Here is a 21,028-nt window from a genome sequence, read left to right on the forward strand (position 1 = left end):
CTCTTCCTGTCCATTATGGATTCATTAGAGCTTCTTCAAAATGAGGCAAGAAAACAGACAAGAAGGCAGGAAGCTGTTGAGCACTGAGATGCCAACTTTGTGGAGCTGGTTCTCAGTATTGTATTGAGGGGTATCCAAGAGTACAATATTGGTACCCTTATCCTACTCATCTCCAGGAGATGAAGAGATATAGGGTACAGGACACAGTGATGGAAGGCAGTACAAAACTGAATCTACATGTAACTGTATCGCTTTTCAGTTTTTATCTTCCACCAAAACTCTTATCTTTATTTTCACACAGTCCTTTCATGAACACCTAATGACTCATGGCAGTATGAAAAGTCTTCTTGGCGTTCAGTAGAGAGTGGTAGGAACCAAGCATGTCAGAGTCAGAAAAGAACCAATACAAAGAACTGTCTTTACAATGGAGTGTCTTGTGGGCTCCCACTGGAAGGCTCTCAGTTGTGTATGTAACTGCCAATTTGCTTGCATTTGGTGGACCCCACTTCAACTGTATGATACCAACAGAAGATATGCCACAGTAAAACACATCTCGAAGTTCTAAAAATAAAGTGCACAGCCTAGTACATGTAGTTCTAGTCCAGGGTCAGGGTTAGCCTTTGAAATACCTCCTGTGTTGCTATGTCAATTCCAACTTTTTGGGGTACACTCTCTGAAGTCTATCTTTTAAAGTTAACAATGAGCAAAACAAAATGCTAAGAATAATCTTCTGCTGGGCATGGTGGCTTGTGCCTATAAATTTCAGCACTTGAGAAGGCTGAGGCAGGAGGATTATTCAAGGCCAGCTTTGGAAGCATAGCAAAACCCAGCCTCAAATAAACAAAATAAGCACATAAAAGTAAAAGTTCAAAGATAATTTTTTTTATTTTTTTATTTAATTTTACATATCAGCCACGGATTCCCCTGTCCTCCCTCCTCCCACCCATCCCCGCCCTCCCCTAATCCACCCCCCATTCCCACCTCCTCCAAGGCAAGGACTCCCCTGGGGATTCAGCTCAGCCTGGTAGATTCAGTTGAGGCAGGTCCAGTCCCCTCCTCCCTTCACCTAGGCTGAGCAAAGTATCCCAGCATAGGCCCTAGGTTCCAAAAAGCCAGCTCATGCACCAAGGACAGGTCCAGGTCCCACTGCCTGGGGGTCTCCCAAACAGTTCAAGCTAATCAACTGTCTCACTTATCCAGAGAACAGAGAGGGAGAACAAGGAAAGCGATACCATGATAAATGAAGACCCCATGGGAATAGAAAGAAGCAAAGTGCTAGAGAGGTCCCCAGAAATTCACAAAGATACCTCTACAATAGACTGCTGGCAATGGTCGAAAGAAAGCCCCAACTGACCTACTCTGGCAATCGGATGGCCAAACACCCTAATTGTCATGCTAGAACTCTCATCCAGTGACTGATGAAAGCAGATTCAGAGATCCATGGCCAAGCCCCAGGAGTCCAATCGGCCAGAGAGAGGAGGGATTATATGAGTAAGAGATATTGAGACCATGATTGGAAAAAAGCACAGGGACAAATAGCCAAACTAGTGGAAACACATGAACTGTGAACCAATAGCTGAGGAGCCCCCATGGAACTGGATAATTAAATTTTTTCAGATTATGAAATTGAGCTTAAGACTTAAGAGTTATTTAGATGATTTTCATTTACCTGAGTTGTCTTGGAAATTTAGAATCCAAATTCACTGAAGCTCTTTGCCTAACCACGGTTGAATTCTTGTCTGATTCATGGTTGCTTTAGAAGCACTTGTCAACTCTAAAACATTTGGCAGTTTAAATATCTTTGTTTCAGAAATTGAGCAGGACCTAGATGTTCATTATTTTCTTACCCTCACAAAATTTGAGGTTAGTAGTGGTTGCCGGGTAAAGTGGGGAGCTTGGGCTATCATCTACTTCCCATTAAACCTAGCACAAGCCTCTTGACATCAAGTACAAAGAGAGAAGATGTCCTCCTTGACAAATCAGAGGACCCCACTACCTCAGTCATTGCCATACATCAATATTCCCCAGCCTGGTCACTGGTAACAGCACCCTGACTACTCTCTCTCTCTCAATCTCTCAATCTCTCTCTCTCTCTCTCTCTCTCTCTCTCTCTCTCTCTCTCTCTCTCTCTCTCTCTCTCTCTCTCTATCTCTCTCTCTCTCACACACACACACACACACACACACATCACTCACTCACTCACACTCTCTTACTTCATTCTGAAATAATCTTCAGAAGTGTGTTCCCCTACAATGCTGTACTAACCAATCAACTAACCACCAAAACACTTAATCCCTAACTTGGTACATTTGGAAAACACTGAGTACTGCTTAAGTTCTATAGTTACTATTGAACTCTATCCTTAAGTTTGTCTCAGGGTATTGCAATCTTCCCTGAGCATAGAACATCTTTTGACAGCCAGGGAGACCCCACAAGAATGAGCAGTCTCTAGAATAAGTAGAAGAACACCATCCCTCTCCGAAGTTGTCTTAACTATCATCTCTGTGTCCTAGGATCAAGACTTGGAACTCACCTCCACTGACCCTTTTCATACCTTCCAGTGGATCCAGCAACAAAGTTCTTATTGCATATTCCTCCCTTCCTCTTTGATTCTGATCTAGAGCTTTTTTCACTCTCAGGGATTACTTTAATCATTTTTCAGACAAGGATCCTGCCCTGACTCAATCGTCTTTATTGATTTGTCATAAGACAATTTTCAAGCACCCTCTACACTCTCTTAACACACCTGCATCGAAGCAACCAGAACACATATGCTACTTCATTACTTACTGCTCACGCAAATCTCCTGTGCTGTCCAGTGTTATATCAACTTGACACATAAACTAGAGTCATCTGAGAGGAGGGAACCCAATTCAGAAGATGGCTCCATAAGATCCAGCTGTAGGGCATTTTCTTATCTAGTGATCAATGGGGGAGGACCCAGCTCATTGGTGCCATCCCTAGGCTGGTGCCATCCCTAGGCTGGTGGTCCCGGGCTCTATAACTATGCAGGCTGAGCAAGCCATGAGGAGCAAACCAGTAAGCACCACCCCTCCATGGCCTCTGCATCAGTTCTGCCTCCAGGTCCCTGCTCTGTTTGAGTTTCTGTCCTGACTTCCTCCAATTATGGACTATGATCTAGAAGTATAAGCCAAATAAACCCTTTCCTCCCCCAACTTGCTTTTCGGTCATGGTGCTTCCACAACAATATAAACCCTAACTAAGACATCCCCAAAGAAGAAATTTAAAGATTTACTTCTAATTCTTACATCTTGCTATACCTCCTCACAGTTCATATATTCTCTTAGCCTCTCAAGACTAATAACAAACACTCTTTAAATACAGCATGACCTCTTGACTCAACTTAGATTCTTCCAGCAGGGCTTCCAGATTTCCCCTTTTTAATATGCTCATAAAAATCTTTAGTATCTATCATTCTACTACATATTTTATGTTTATGTCTGTATATATGTATAAGCACATATATACATATATATATATGAATGCTCATATTCCTATATAGAGTATTGCACATAAATAGAGAGAGAATTAGTTGTTTGTGTGAAGAATTTGAGCCACATTCTTCTATTTATCATTGACTCTATTTCCTGCCGAGATCTGATCTGGCTCATCTGTTTGTTTATTGAACACCTCTAAAAGCATGCCTTAAAAAGGCAAAAAGGGCCATACAACAGTAACAGGAAGGGTGATGACTGCCTCTTTGTAAAATCAAAATAATTTTTAGAGAGTTCGGTGAGGCTTCCACCCATGCTTAAGTGCTCAATGAGGTGCAGAATGTAATTCAGACAATATTAAAATCAGAGACGTCGGCTCTCCAAACACTTGACAATATATGAAAATACTGTTTGTATTTTACTCTCACCATTCCCTGGAGAGGAACCTGCATGCCAGCTTGTTAAAGAATTATCTCATTCACAGAAGATGAGCAAGTCAAAGTGAATGTCCATTCCACGTACCGCTTTTACAAACTTCAACCCGCCATTATACTTCGGGAGACTATTTTTGCTGTTATAACAGATAAAGAAAATTTATAAATACTCCTTCTACCAGGGGAATGGCTTCTTATCTTTTGATTAACAATACCTTCATTTTACATGTATCTGGAGAACTTAGGAAGAGACTAGGTAGGTAAGGGAGAGAAAAGGATGGTATGGCACCTGTGAATGATATGTGTTTGGTTTGTCATGCTTTAACATTAAACTTGGACCAAGCCCCAATGTTCCCATGAATCATCCATTCCAGTTCTGTGCATTTCTTTATATAATCACAGCACAGTCCAGGCTATTGCCCTCACCAACCTCAGTATACCTGGGCACATCTCACTGGTAAGATTCAACTAAAGTCCAGCAAATAATATATTAGCTTTAACCAAAATTTTCTACGGACATGAATCCCACACTTACTCATGATATTTTGACATGTAAGACATACTTGAGGCAAAGCTACCCTTTTATTCAGTTTTCTCTTTTTTTCTTCACCATTTTCATTTTATTCAAAGTTGAAAGGACAAAACAACATTCCCAAAGAATGCAGTATTTATATGTTGGGCCGAGGAGATAACCATTAATAAGTGTGAGGAAAATCAAAGAAACCCAGCAATGTGCAAAATGAGAACATTATAAAAGCAAATATTTTCATTTCCCTCAACAGAAACAATTCACATAAAAGACAGGCTGGAAACCACACCACAGTGACAGAGCTAATCATTTGAGGACTAACAGAGGATCTTACACTGTGTATAGCCTTTTTTGTGATATTTCTAGGAGTATACATTGCCACCTTAGTAGGCAACATCAGCATCATCATGTTGATAAGAATTTCTTCCCAGCTGCACACACCCATGTACCTATTCCTTAGCCATCTGGCTTTTGTAGACATTGTATATTCAACCTCAGCCTCAGATATAATGCTTATAGAACTCCTTGGACATGGGCTGGCCCTACCTGTGGCTGCCTGTGAAACACAGTTCTGTATTCCAGTGTCATTTGGGTCAGCTGAGTGCTTCCTGTTCATCTCTCCTCTCCTCCACACTCATGTTCCCCAGAGTCTGTTGTTGGGAGCTTTCTCTTGTTGGGAACTTCCTATGTTGGTGGCTGCATGAATTGTTGGACATTTACTGATTATTTGTTAATTCTGTCCTTCTGTGGACCAAATCAGATAGATCACTTTTTCTGTGACTTCTCCCCTTTGCTAAAACTGTCCTGTTCAGATCTCTCCATTAATGGAATCATCCCCCCCTATCTCTTCTGGCTCTGTTATTGTGGTCACAGTGTTTCTCATAGCTGTCTCCTACGTTTACATTCTTATCACCATCCTGAAGATGCGCTCCACTGAGGGCCACACAAGGCCTTCTCCACCTGCACATCCCACTTCACTGCACTCACTCTCTACTATGGGACCGTCACCTTCATTTATGTGATGCCCAAGTCCAATTACTCTACTGAACAGAACAAGGTGCTGTCTATTCTACACAGTGGTCATCCCTATGCTGAACCCCCTCATCTACAGTCTGAGGAACAGAGATGTGAAGGATGCTCCGAGGAAGGCAACTGTTGGGAGTATAGTCATAGACCCTCTTCTTTTAATTCAAGAAATTTGTGATGATTTCCTTTAGTCGTGTCACACTTAGTATCCATCAAATGATGCTTAACTGATTGCTTGCTATTAAATTCTGTTTCTTTGCACTAACTCTCACCTTTATAGAATCTTCTTTTAAACACTAAAATGAATACCTGCCTCAGTGGTGCATTCTATGCTGGCTACTGCAGGTGCAAACATGCAAGGCTCAGAGTGCTGGATCATCCGTGAGTTCTGGATTAGCAGCAGGGTCAGACTCATTAGATAAGCATCATAGTCCACAGGGATAAACAGTACAATAAATGCTCATACAGAAGAGGAAAAAGAGTTGTTAGCCAATCTACATGAGCAAATAAGCCTCAAAGACAGCAGCAATGAGGTTTGTGCTAAATTCAGAAAGATGGGCAGGAGTTGGCCTAAGAATGTAGTAGGAAGGGTGTTCTCGTTGAAGAAAGGCAAGTAAGTAAGGCAAGAATGAATGCAGGAGCTGGGTGCAGTGGGTACACTCAAGAGACCGAGGCAAGAAAATCACTTGAGTCGTGAGCAGATGGTCACAGTGTGATGTGGGTGGAGGCAGAGAGTAGCTTAGGCCCCCAAGCCAGCAAGGTAAGTTACAGTACTTTGTGACTTATCCCCAAGACATCTGGTCACCAGGAAAAGTAAAGAGAGGTGTGATGATCCAATCTGGGATACGACTGACGAGAGATGAAGAAGAAACAAAAGGCTAAACTAAAGCGACAGTGGGAAAAGGAAGCTGCCTGAATCCTGCAGTTAAAGCAGCGAAACTGGGCCTGCCTAGTCACGGCTCACAACCGCTACGGGCACAAAGCAGTGACGGTAACCTGGCTTGAATTTGACAGAAACAGGTCGGATTCTGTTTTGCTCTTGAGTCTACATGTATGCATACCACATACTTAGTGAGTGCCAAGCACGTGCAAAAAGACAACAGCAAGTTCACACTCTAAGGAGTTAGTCACACAGAGACAGGTCCCTGGGCTCAGGACCTAAAGGAAAGGGCCAAAGAAGACGTGTTTCTCTGTGCTCTGCTGCTAGTGTGGAAACGTAGTGGCAAAATAATAATAATAATAATAGGTTTTGTAATAGCTTTGAACATTTAGCTTCCTATGAAAACACCAGTCAATCTCCCATTTGAAAACTAAAACATATATATATTATATATATGAGAAGCTCTTGACACATATAAAAACACATCTTTTTCACCTAACAAATTTAAAGTAAATTGTTTAATTGAGTTTGTCTCCTAAAAATTATTTTCCTAGAATGAATTTCCAGAGAAAGCATTCCCTCCTTTGGACCATGGAAGGAAAATGAAGCAGCTTAAGTCGGAAGCAGTTCCCACTTGGAGTCGTGATTTGTCACATTATTTTCAAGTGAACACAATCTTAAAAAAAAAATCTTAAGAGCACATAATGGAGTACTATTCAGCCTTAAAAAGGCACGTCTGACACCAAAACATGAATGATCCTGGTGAATATTCTACTAGGTGAATGAAGCCAGTCATAAAAAAGAAACCCAAGGAATAGGGCATGGACACAGAAACTCCTCTGCATCTGTGGATTCTGTGTCCATAGACACAATTACTCCAGAGTTAAAATCCTTGGAAAAGATATTGCCTCCATGTTACATCATCAGATATTTTTCTTGTTATCATTTCCCAAACAATACAGTATAACAACTATTTATATTTTATATAAGAGATGAACACCATAGGTTTTTATATCCATTGGTGGGAGCACCTATAAACAACCCCCATAAATATCAAAGGATGACTGTATTGTAGAATTCCATTTATTCTGTAGACTAGAAATTGAACCCAGAGCTTCATGCTTTCTAGGAAAGTGTTTTAACACTGAACTACAAGTCCAGCTATACATCCATTTATATGAGTTATGTATAGCCTTAGTCGTTAGTGAAATACTCCTCTAAAAGATAACCTGCTGACTACTCCATGAAGCCAGTCACCAAATCTGAGTAGTGCCAAAGTGGTTCCAGCCTTAATATTGTAAGTCATTTTTTATTTTTATCAACAGCTCCACAGATTTCTAATAAATAACACTCCTTTTGAATAATCATATGGGCTCCCCTAACTTACAGGGCAGAGAAAATACATCCCAAGTTATTTAAGGACTGAGGAGATAGCTCAGTCTATAAAGTGTTTGTTGTGTAGGCAGGAAGCCTGGAGTGTGACACTCAGAGACCACATAGAAAGCCAAGTAGGGTTGTGCACACTTGTAATCCCAGCATTGAGGAGGCAGAAACTCAAGGATCTCCTAAGGCTCACTGGCCAGCCAGTCCGGGCTATTGTTAAGTTCCAGGTCCCACTAAATCCTGTCTCAAAAAGCAAGGTGAACAGCCGTCCTAAAAAACAGTGCAGGAACTAGACCCCTGGCCTCTAGACACATGTGCACAAACATGTACACATATAAAATATTTAAGAAGGCTTTAGTGTGTTATTTTTAGGTATTATTTTTATTACTATTTTATTTATGTATTTATTATTATTTAGGTATTACTTTTTATTATATGAGTTCAGGTTCATGGACTAAAAATACGAGTTTCTTGAAGGTCAGGTATACACCTGATATGTCTTCTGTGCATATAGCAATAGACTTAGAAAGGAGACTCCAATATATTTCAAGAATAGAAATCTCAGTGAGGCATGCTGGCAACATGCCAGCAATCCTAGCATTTGGGAAGCTGATGGAGGAGGACCATGAATTTGAGGCTAGCCTGAGCTATACAGGGAGTTAAAAGAAAAGGTAGGCTGGAGAGAAGGATCATCAGTTAAGAGTGTGCACTGCTCTTGTAGAGGACTCGAGTTTGATTCCTAGCACTCTTGTCTGGTGACTCACAACCACTGCAGCTCCAAAGGTATTCAATGCCTCTGGCTTTCATGAGCACCAGTACCCACATGTACATGCATGCATGTGAGCACTGGCGCGCGCGCACGCATACATACACACACACACACACACACACACACACACACACACACACACACGATTAAACATAATAAAGTCTTTTTTTTTTTAAAGGACTGGAGATGGTTCAGTAGTAAAGAACCCTGGTTGTTCTTCCAAAGGACCCAGGTTTGATTTCCAGCACCCACGTGGTGGTTTACAACATCTGTAACTCCGGTTCCAGAGGCTTTAATGTCTTCTGGTCTCTGCAGGCACAAGGCACACACATAGTGCATGTGCATACATGCAGGAAAATGCCCATACACATAATTAAATACAAATGAAAAGAAGAGAAACGTCAAGAAAAGAATGGAGATTCTCCGAAGAGAGGTCAAATGAATGGAAAATCAGGGCATTCCTGTCACATGTCAGCAGGACATACTCAACAATGGGGACAAATCAAACCCATACTCTTCCCATGAAAATGTCTCAGGTGACAAGACAGAAGTGCCCTCCCATGTAAGAGGAGATCTTATTGTCCTTGACCTTTGGTTTCTGACTTTTTCTATGTCTGTTTCATTAACTAGGATGAGAAGATATGATGGAGGAGGGCTGTCCTAGGCACCTTTAAATCCTCCCAAATACCTTATGAATTGGATAAGCTAAATACTTCTTGGCAAACAGTGATTCACCATCTATCAGAAAATAGCCTCATGGGGGTGCTAGGGACATCACAGTGAAACAAATCAGTCCTTTCTTTTGGTATCTAGTAATAAGTTTGCACTGAGTAGAAATGGTCTCTAAAAGCAGCTTTACTGGCTACGTGATCTCAGGCAAATTACTTCACTTCTCTGTATGTCAGTTTCCTCTTCTGAAATGAAGATAATGATAAAAAAAAAAAGTCATGGATTTTCTAGAAGGATACAATGACAAGTATGTAAAGTGTTTGTTGCTGGATTTTACTGAATTAAAAACTCAATCTGGCTCTAGCAACTGCTCAATGTTTAAACTGCTTGTCGCACAAGTTCAAGGACTTAAGTTCAGATCCCAGGAGCCCACATCAAATGCCTGGTGGGCTGGCAGCCTGTCTGTAATAGTAGTCTCAGAAAAGTACAGACAGGGATCCCGAGAGCAAGCCTCCTATCAAGACTAGCCATATCAGAGAACTCCAGCTTTGATTGAGAGACCCTGCCTCAACGAAGAAGGTGAAGAGGGATCAATAGAGGATTATTACCAATATCAACTTCAGGCTCCTACATGTGCACAAATACCTTCATACACAAAAAAGGCATGCATACATACATACACATGCATACCACATACACACACAAAGGGGGGGGAAATCAATCATCGTATTACCTTTATGTGAATTTTAGTTTTCAAAAATGCTCTACTACAACAGTTCTTTTTTCCCCAGTGGTAGGCTAGCTACCCATTCCTTTGCTTGGGGACAGGAGAACAGCTTTTACAAGACAGTCACAGAGCAGGGACATGCCTGGAGGAAACTGATAAATCTAGAAAGTGGGAAAGGGATGAAAAATAGCAGTCACTGCCACAGAGCTGCTGCTGCCTGGGAGGCGAAGATTAGTGTGGGAGAGGAGAACTGAGGCAGCCACAAACCCCAGACATGTCCAGTCAATAAAGGTGGCACCTACAGTGAGTGGTCAGAACACCACCCCAGAGGACCCTCCAGTGTGCGCCCCGGCCAGCTGCTTCTGGCTGCATCCAAACCGTTCTCTACTGTTGACGATGGAAAAACAACAAGGCGTGTGTCTGGGGAAAACGGCCTGTTGTCTGAGAACAGAAAGCCTTTTATTGAGAATTTTGATACTCAGGAGCAAACACACCACCACAGAAAACTATCCCAAGCCATCTTTTACAAAGCTTGGCATCCATTCAGTAATGGATGAAGAAATTCTAAATTACTGGGCCAAACAGATACTCCTCCCAAGGTAACGGGTCCGATGAGACCACACACTCACATGGTACAGAGTTTTAAAGCGACTTGGAAATTACTAACAGATACTTAGCATGAAAGGTTGAATTCATAATCCTCTACCTGGAAGTGGCCAAGCCTCTCACCAAAAGCGGCTCTGAAAGGCTTCTTTCAAGACTAGCAAGGGGGCTGGTGGGATGGCTCGGTGGGAAAGCCTGCCTGCTGCCAAGCCTGATGATGACTTGAGTTTCACTTCCAAGACCCACAGAGTGGAAGAAGAGAACTGACTCCAGCAAGTCGGCACGCACGTGTGGGCGCACACACACAAACACACAGGGGAGGGGAGGGGAGAGAGGATAAGAGTGTGAATGAAAAGAAATAAATGAATGTAGTTTTCTAAAAGTTTTCAAACAGGGCCTGAGGGCAGAGCTTATTGGTACAGCCCCTGTTTAGTATGTGCAAGGTCCTGGGTTCAATCTCAAGTTGAATCCCTAGTAGTTCCACTATGAAAAAGGAAAAAAGATGGAGCCCTCCAGCAGTTCAAGGGATGTTTACAGAAGTAGTAATGTTATGGGAAATTTTATATAATGCTAAACAAAAAAAGAAAGAAAGAATTCTGTGTGTGGAAACAATTCTATGTGTGGTATGATCTCAAGCAGTTAAAAATGTATGGCCAAACAACTGAAAGCTAATATTTAAAAACAGCTTCAGCCGTTACCCCAGGGAAGTTAAATTATCAGTGCTTTTTGCTTCCTTCTTATTTTCTAGTATTTCAAAAATTATTTTATAATCAGCAAAAATGAAGTTCTAAGAGATGTAACAAAGTGTATTAACAAAGCTAAAATTTACAATCTACCTTCCCACATTACTGATGTCTCTCCTGAAGGTCTGATTTGATTTGCAACAGCTCCTAGCTAGTAGTCACATGAAGCTTTCATTTGTGTCATTTTATTTCCAAGTCATTGGTAAGGATGTTAAGAACATCAGATGTAAAATGAATCATGACGGTAATTTGTAAGACACCGCCCATATAGAATACACTCTGTCATTTGTCATCCCCTTCACTTAGAGCTCTTCATTGGCTCATATCCTCAGTGACTAAGTACATAATGTAGATCTTTTCTAATTAATGCTGTTCCAAATAAAGTATTGGGACATTTTATCACATTTTCAAAGCCAAGAATGTATTCCCTATTCTACTAATTAAACCCATGAATTCTTTATTTTTAAATTTTATTTATCAATGTGTGCAGCACCAAGTTCCTCACCAGTGGAAATATCAGAGTGGCTTGACCAGAAATTGACAAAAAGTGACTGGCCGGAACTAACTGGTGCCAAAGTGGTGGTATCTGGTGGTGAGTGTAATCATGACTTAAAAGATAACAGAAGCTGTACACTGCAGACTTCATTAAAAAAAAAAATGTTTTATTTAGTTTTCAAACCCATGAATTCTTTATTTGTATTTCTGAAAAGGACTTCAACTATAATCAAAGGACACACTTACAGGGGCTGAAAAGATGGCTCAGTGGTTAGAAATACTTGCAGCGGACCTGGGTTCAATTCCCAGCAACCACATGGTAGCTGACAGTCATCTGTAACTCCACTTCCAAGGAATCTGGAGCCCCCTCTCTGATCTCCATTGGCACCGGGCACACATGTGGTACACATTCATATATACAGGCAAAACACTAATACACATAACATAAATAAAATTTAAAATCTTTTTCAAAGAACAATGCTTACAGATTCTTCATTTCTAGTCTTTAAAGAAGTATGGTTTCAAGTAATGACAAGTGTGATCACATACAGGCCTACATACTACTGTTAGAAGTAGTTATTTACTGAGGAATATCCTAAATTCTGAAATTTCATAGGTTTCATAGACATTTCATTTCTTTAAGGAACATTCCAATTAACATGATCTTGATTTGCTTTCTTTAAAAAAATCAAGACTGACTTATACTAAAATGGGATTCTAGCTAGGGGTGAGGACAGATTGGATAGATACATTTTCTTTTTAAAAGTGTGTGTGTGTGTGTGTGTGTGTGTGTGTGTGTGTGTGTGCATGCTTATATCTGTGTGTTTGAATGTATGTTTGGGGGTATATGTACACATGTATGCAAGTGTGTGTGGAGGTCAGACGTTGATGTGAAGTAGCTTCTATGACTCTCCACCTTTAAATACTTATTTTCTTGAGATAGTGTCTCCCCCTGAACCTGGAGTGCATAGATTAGGCAATACTAGCTCACCACCAAGCTTCATATAGCCTCTGTCTCCACCTCCTAGTGCTACAGTGCTCGGAGTGCAGGGTCATGCCACCAAGCTCTCTCCCTTTTTTAAACAAGCATCCTAACTTCCTCACTCATGTGTCAAGCACTCCACCAACTCAGCCACCTCCCCAGACCCTAATAAATGCACATTTAAAAATATAGAGCATTTGTATGTTTATAGCTTTTACATATTTGAATTGTGTGCTTGTAGAGTATATGTGCACATGCATGTGAAACCAGAGGGCAGAGGAGGAGGTGAGAGCATTCCTCTAATGCTCTCTACATTGTTTTCTTTAAATGGGTCTTTCACTGTACTTGGAGCTTGCTGTTTTGGCTAGGCTAGCAGGCTAGAAAGCTCCCAGGATCTGCCTATCCTTGCCTGCTAAGGCTGCAGTTACAGGCATGTCCAGCCATGTCCAGATTTTACATGGGTGCTAGGAATTTGAACTCAGCTCCCCTTGACTTCACAGCAAGTGTTCTTACCCACTGGGCCATCTTCCCAGCCCCCTAATTGCACTTTAATAAGGAATTTAAAAAATAATTTCTAGTCTTGTAGAGCTGAAGTTTAATATGGTCTATACTTGGCTGTCTTTCACATTCACTCACATTTCATTCATTTAATGTCAGTTTAACAGCAAATATGAGGAGGAAGGAGACAGTTCTCTTTAGGCTGTAATTCTCTTTAAGATGCCTGAGTTTTAGACAAATTAGATCCTTACCATATGAGCAAATGGTAAATGTTTCACCATTCATTTTTCAAGTTTCAACTCTTCTGTGCTAAAATATCTCTGTCTCTCTTTTTTATCTATAACATACACAAAAACACCAAACTACACAACACATAAATGAAGAAAACAGTGAGTCACTAATTTTACTCATGTGCTTTTCTCATTTGACTATGTTACTTTTTAGTTTGGTTTTTATTATAATTTTTAGACAGGGTCTCATTATGTAGCCAGTTAACATGGCACTCACTATGTAGACTAGGCTGGCCTCAAATTCACAGAGATCTACCTGTCTCTGCCACACAAGTATTGGAATTAAAAATAGGTACCACTTATTATGCCCAACTTTTACTTTTTTCTTTTATGATGGAATCTCATGTAGCCCAGGCTGGTCTTAAACTAGCTATGTGGTGGAGGATGACCCTGAGCTCTTGTGCTACCATGCTTGGTTCTGTTGCTTTTTAAGGGGCATTTTTAAAGGATGACTAGACAAGACAAGCTATCCAGTAAAATAACTCCATGCATATATTTTTGGTCGTCAGTGATTCCGTGTCCTCTTCTGTCACAATGGAGAATGCTTGTTTCAATGTTTGCCCGCCAGCTCCCAGAGCAGCAATTCCTCTTTGTGCCTTACACAAAGCCCTGCTATAGGCTCCGCACAGGGAAAACACAATACAGATTCATGGAGGACAAAAGAGGACAAAGACCAGGAATGGTACTTTTCGAATGAACAATACATTCGTTACTTCTGGTTTATTATATTATATTTAATATGATTCTGGCAAACATGTTTTAGATTGGTCACGCTCCTAAAATTTACAAGGATTTACAGCAAAAAGATTTCTACATTCTTACCCCCATAGCCCAACAAAGTGAGTTTATCAGTCTTCACCACAGGCTGCTTCTCCCTTATTCCCAAAACCTGATCATCATGATTCAAGTTATGGGGTTCCTCCTTTCTGTCATTAGTGGAATCAGGGAAGAGTCTCAAATGCTGTGAAGTCTAATTTCCTCACAGACATTGCTTAGCCAACTCTGTTGGTTGTAATGCCTAAGTCCACAACTCCAGATATCTAGTTTCAGGTTGAAATTAGTTTTTATGGGAGCTGGAGAGATGGCTCAGGAGTTAAGAGCACTTGTGGCTCTTACACTGGACCCAGGTTCAATACTCAGCACATACATGGTGGCTCACAACCATCCATAACTCCAGTCCCAGGGGATGTGATGCCATCTTCTGACCTCGATGGGTAAGAGGCACAAATATGGTGTGTGTGTGTGTGTGTAAATGCAGACATAAAATAAAATATATGAATCTAAAATAATCTTTAAAAAAACTAATTTTCATTTACTGCCTTGTCTCATAGCTCCTCAGGATATCTCTGGCCTCTCTGTAGTCAATTCCATGGCAAGATCAACCATCAAAGACTTCTTAGAGTTGGAGTAGACAAAATTCAAGGTTTGCTCTCACACAAACACACTGCTTTACAGCCCCATACAGTCATTTTTTTTACTATAATACTTTGAAACTTGGTGATCCCTCTATGACCTAGATGCCTCTCAGCCTCTCATTAACTTTCTTAAAACCTCATTTTGTCTCTATCCAGCATAACAATGTATGACCAAAGGTCACAAAAACCTACAGTTGTTTGAACTCTTCTTTCTCTGCTTCTAATGATGCTTAACTGTAGAGGTGTTATTGGGGGGTTGAAGCAAAATAAATTAATTATAAAATTAGACATGCAAGATCTATGAGGCATGCAGCTCTCCCAGCGCAGCAACTGAACAGGGTTAAGCACTGTGCCTTGAGAACTAGAGAAACTACTTCAGGCCCTAAAACCATGACACTCTTAGCATCATCCCTTCAGTTATTACCAGTTTCTCCTCACAGCCTAGAAAAGGTACCCAGGAGAAGCTGTTTCCTGGGGGAAAGTGAAAGTAGCCCTGACTAAGAAGGCAAACTAAAAAGAACAGACTGAACAGATGCTACCAAAACAAATGGAGCAAAGCATATTAAAATCACTGGCGAGTGAAAATGCTTAGCTGGTGAAAGAGTAAGACAGCGAAACAGTAAATTCACCCTTCCCACCTCCAAGTTCCTAATCTTAAATGAACAAACCAGAAAAACAACTTCCAAGTGGTCCAGACCTCAGTGTTCTGCCATCATTTTCCCAACCCCTGCCTGCTGGATACCTACAAGTGCAAAGGTCAGCTGAGTCGAGGTAACACTTCAATTAACACTCAGAATTGTAGGTCGCATGAAGTGGTTTTAAGGGTGACCTTTTGATGAAAGGGAGCCATTTACAGAAATTGTGGCACATGCCTTGTTCGTGAATTGTTACTTTTAAAGTTGAGTGCAAAACACCTATTGAAAGCGTGCATATGCACCCATTTGTGGCTAGAGCATGCAGGGGCATACATTTATTTGGGGCCCTGGCCTGGGCAAAGGATTAATTTTGTACCAATTAAATGGGCTCCAATGCCATGAAGAAATACAAGTTGCTGACCTCCTAAGCTCTACAATTTAAATTTGTTAAAAGTGAGAAACACAATACAATTCAACTAACATCAGCAGAACAGTTTGTTTTCAAGACACCGATTTTTTATATCATTGAATTTATTCTACCTACTAAACCCCAGTTGGTCAGAATCTTATTTTACAACTAGTTGAGAATATCAGAAAATCAGACTAAGTACAAAAGCATGATTATTCCAATGGCCAGCCAGATATATGCATGTCCTTGGATATCAAGAACCAAAAACAACAAGCAATCTCAGGAATAAATATTATGAAATAATCATTAGTGTCAATAAAGAACAAAAGAGGACAGAATATTTGCCAATAACTGTATACCCCATTGAAGAATATCAATCAACATTTATAAATAATTCAGCAAATATATCATAAAAGGAAGGACGGCCATTTCTTACTCCTGAGCAAGTCTCTAATAGAAGACAAGAGAAAAATCAACCATATAGCTAACTCTTTCCACTAAGAGGAAATCAGAATGAACAAAGCCCACTGGAGAAATTTTAACCTTCCAAGTAAGGGAGCTAAGCTACATGAAAAGTACCTGGATACTACTACCTGTTTGTTTCTTTGAGGAGTGTGGAAAAGAGGGATCTGGTTCTTCCTCCAAGTGATATGCAATCTTTTTTTTTTGCACTTGTGCAAATATTTGGCTGCTTAATGGTGACTCCGAGGCAGAAGACCTTTTCCCCAACTCTTTAACTCCTCAGTTATCAGATGAAAAAAATAGTAATCAGCTCCTTTCATGACAGCCATCATGGACACATATTAAACACCTGACATTTGCTGGGATAGCTGCTATCAAAAACAAAATAAAAGCAGGAAATAGTATGGACAAGAGATGATGCAGAAAAATTAGAAAACCCATGGACTGCTAGTGAGAATGAAACGTGGTACCACCACTGTTGGAAACACTATGAAGGTTTACCACGGCCTTAAATTAAAATTAACATATAATCCAGTGAATAGACACAGAAAGCAAAATGGAGTTTGCCAGCAGTTTAGGGGAAGGAACTATAGGGCGTAATGTTTAATGGGTAGAGTTTTGCAAAATGCAGAAGTCCTGGAAATTAACAGTAATGACAGCTGCACAATGGTATGAACGTAGCTAATACCACAAGCAGCTTTTAGAACACTCTGTGTGGGGGGGCGGGGGTTGGGTTTTTTGGTTTTGTTTTGTTCTGTTTCTCACTCCATAGGCCAGACTTGCCTTGAACTTATGGAGATCCTCCCTGCCTTAGTCTGTGCCATGCTAGGATTACAGGTGTCTATTCCACACCCAGTTGTTGAAAGCTTTTTGGGATTATTTCTATGAGGAAGTTAATCTAAGTGTGAAGCATTACAAAAAGTGAACATTTTTATCCCACTGGTAGTAAAGAAACCATATATTCAAGTTGTTTTCACTTAAAATAAAATCGAAGTCACATAAGCCATTCAACTTGGAAATTTCTCTTTTAAAAATTCAGCTTGAGGAACCATGCATGGCAAATTTATAATTACAGAGTGCAGGAGGTGGAAACAGCAGGGATCGGGAGTTCAAGATCACCCTCAGCTACATAGCGAATTTCAGGCCAGCTTCAGCTATATGGAATTTTGCCTCAAAATAAGAAAGGAAAAAGGAAGGGAGGGAGGAAGGGAGGAAGGGGGAGGGAAGGAGAGAGGGAGGGTGGGATGGGCGGATGGAGGAAATTTATCAAGGAAATAACTGGGTGAGATGTAATGATATATATATATATATATATATATATATATATATATATATATATATACACACACACAACAATATTGGATGTTTGTTTGGGACAGGGACTCTCTAGCACAGACTAGCCCGGAACTATGTAGCCCAGAGTGTTTTCATATTCATGGAAATTCCCCTGTCTAAGCCTCCTGAGTGCTGGTACTGTAGATGTAAGCCATCATGCCTGGCCTGAGAAAACATTCTTAGTTTTTAATATTAAGGGTATGAAAAAACTATTAAAGATAGAAGCAATCTAAGCAGATATGAAGTGGAGTTTGGTTCAATGAACAGTATTGTAGCTCTCTGATGGCTAGAGATCTTTAAAAAAATACCATGTAGTTACCTAACAGAAAAAGGTGAGCCATACTCATTAAGTTTTCAAAACAGGAAGCATGTACTATGGCCCTGTTGTTGGAAGATTAGTGAGAGGTGTGCCCTACGTGCACACATATTCTGGCTCAGAAAAAGTCTGGGAGAATACACATTAAAATGTTAATTATAATTTCTCCAAATATGAGACTAAGAGTAGTCTCTATTTCTTCATATACTTCAACTATGAGGCACTGTTTTTACTATTGTTATTATTACTGCAAAGAACTTTTGACATGAACGAAGCAACAAAGCTACTTCATTTTTGACCAACAGGCAAATGGATTCAGGAAGCACTCACCTACAGTAAGTAGCTTATAACCTTATAGCCCTGGAAACATGAGGGAAACAGCAGAGCAGGAACCAGCAGGGGCCACCAGGAACTCTACTTTTCCCATCTCCAGGGCCTTGCCTGAGGGCCAGATAAGCTCCTTGAGGACCAGCAGCTGCTCAGTCTTCCCCACTCATATCTTAAAACCTACTGGGCTCTGGCCATTTCCTGCGTCAAAAGTTATACTCTGGGTTCTTTATCACAAGTTAGAAGGTATGGAAGGACAGGAACAGAAGAGGACAATGGTGGAGAGGGACCAACAAGAACAAAGCATAATGACACAAATGTATGAAGATACCAAGAAGAAACCCATTACTTTGTATTCTGATCTAAAAAATTAATTAACAATGAATCAGCTCAGAAAAATTACATCTAGAGGACCAGCAAATGTCAGATCTCTTTCCCTAGGGGTTGCTCCCAAGCTACTGCAAATGAACTTTATTTTATTCAACACATGGAGCTCCCTCAAATGTCTGCCTCTGTCTTCCTAAGTAAGCAACAGATGCTATTAAAAAAACTATCAAGAAATTCTCTTATTCTTAAATAATGTGCTGAAACCACCAGCTTCATTCTTGCCACACTATTTTCCCTTTAAAAAAAGTTTCAAAAAAGTTTTAAGTTAAAGCCAATAGAAAAAGACATCAAGGGACATATTTTACAGACTTTGCCTCTTTCCTTAAATTCCTTGTTTTTAGTGAGACACCGGGCTATGGAAGACACACAGTAATCACAAGCCTTTTCTTATCCTGTGGTTTATTTAGGGAATTTTATTTTGTGTCTGGAAAATAACAGACTTCTGCTTTTAGGTAGACAAATAATGAAGGACTCAGAGAAACATGACCACCTTCTACTGGCCAACTTAGGGATTCAGAGAAATATGACAACTCTCTACCGGCTAACTTTTAGAAAAGCAAGCAATCCACAAATATAAACACAAATATAAACATTCAGCCCCACAGTGGCAAATATCTTTATCTCCAAAGTAAGCAGTGCAATGGCCCCCGAAAATCACTACTCACAGTTTCTCCATTCACGAGGAAAACTCCAAATGTCTGGGACCCCCAAAGGTGAAATGCCCCAGAGCTGGCTTGTTCTGTGGCGATGTTCTTCTTCCCTAAACTAACCTGAAAAGCAAGCTGGATTTGTTGACTGCACAAACATCTGTAATTGCTAAACATCTCTGTGACATGGTGCAACAGTTAGTTACCGCTTGTGCCAACTGCCCATCTAAATTACTCTCTGCAGTATGAGCACATGAAAACCAAGGCACAAAGAAATTGGAAACATCTGTAAAAATTAATGGCCAAATTGACCAAAGCTGTGGGGTAGGATGGGGGGGGGAATAAAAAAAAAAACAGCTAAATAGCTCCAGTGCAACATTTGACTTTAGAAAATCACCCTTACATTTGAAAGGTTCTTTCTGAATCCATCCAACAGCGACTGCCCCCTCCACTGTGGGATTCCAGCTGGCCCAGACATCATCATTTTAACAGAGCCGTGTAAACACAGAACAAGTCCTACTATAGAATGCTCTAGATAAGACACCGATTAAAAGGATCTAGTTCCTCTCTAAAAGAAAAGAGAAAGAAATACCTCTTCTCCCATCATGCAGCCAAGCCTCCTCTCTTCAGTTTGTAAAGGTCCCAGAACTACCCTGAAATCCTCCCACTTCCTTCAAACAGCCAAAGGCACGGAGCCTGAGGACCCAGCCGAATCCTGAGTCATACTTGGGACCAAATGAGGAATGGGAAGAACAAAGCTTGCATTTGTTTCTGGTTCAGGAAGCCAGGGCCGATTCATGGCTTGGGTGGCTTCTCCAGAAGTCCTCCTCCCTCACCTACATCTCGGCAGCAATGTAGGTTGCCTCCCGTGCCCAAAGGTGTGACCATTAGGACAAGGAACACACTGAGTATTTATTTGGCAGGACTCAGTGACCACTTGTGGTTTTTTTTTTTTTAATGTGAGAGGGAAAATAAAAAGCTATCTTTCAACAGATTACATGCCTGGGTAGTAGAGGATATATAAAATATGTTATAAAAAGTACAGATACTTTTATAGAAATAATATCAGTCATATTATACAAAAATTACTCTAAAAATTAAAAAAAACTAAAGGGGAAACAGCACTTACTTTATGGATATGCTTCCCCTAGGAAAAACGGTAAGACTGCCATCATGTCATCAGAAATATCCCAACAGACTAGAATGAAATATTTAAACATCTTGTTTTCCCCTAAATGAGATACCACATGAATTACCATTTTAATGACTTTAGAGCCCACTGGTGAAGAGTTCAAAACTCTGGAGCCACAAGATGAGATAAAAATTCCAGTTAGGTCATTCCCAAGCTATATAATCTTGAGCAAATTAAACTTTGTTCACCTTGATTTTCTCATCTATAAAATGGGACTAATGGAACAGAGGATATAGTTCAGCAACAGAACACTTGCCTGGTATGTGCAAGGTTCCGAGTTTGACTCAGAACTACGAAAGGGTAGTAATAATGGCACAGACCTACAGGATTATCTAGGTGACTAAATGATATACAGAAGACTACATGCTTACAGAAGAATCTGGTACACAGGAAGCCACTATTATTACTAGCTACTACTAC

At 40.5% G+C, this 21,028-nt stretch overlaps 1 protein-coding gene across 10 annotated transcripts in view; it reads right to left on the bottom strand.

Moving 5' to 3' along the window:
* The window catches only part of Sh3kbp1 (SH3 domain containing kinase binding protein 1), a 344,717-nt gene that overhangs the window by 111,394 nt on the left and 212,295 nt on the right, over window positions 1–21,028 (bottom strand). The window contains exons 1-2 of one of the 10 annotated variants that reach the window (XM_028873249.2): window positions 20,009–20,152; window positions 19,435–19,539 (exon numbers count right to left, since the gene is read on the bottom strand). The exons of 7 other annotated variants lie outside the window; for them this stretch is intronic. In XM_028873249.2, coding sequence (XP_028729082.1) covers window positions 19,435–19,539; window positions 20,009–20,023 — 120 coding nt within the window. In that variant the 5' untranslated portion in view covers window positions 20,024–20,152. Of the gene's footprint in view, window positions 1–19,434; window positions 19,654–20,008; window positions 20,153–21,028 lie in introns of those variants that run through there. 2 more of the 10 variants (XM_028873250.2, XM_028873248.2) reach the window with 2 other exon arrangements.

This window comes from Peromyscus leucopus, chromosome X, assembly GCF_004664715.2.
Source record: "Peromyscus leucopus breed LL Stock chromosome X, UCI_PerLeu_2.1, whole genome shotgun sequence".
Classification (NCBI taxonomy): domain Eukaryota; kingdom Metazoa; phylum Chordata; class Mammalia; order Rodentia; family Cricetidae; genus Peromyscus; species Peromyscus leucopus.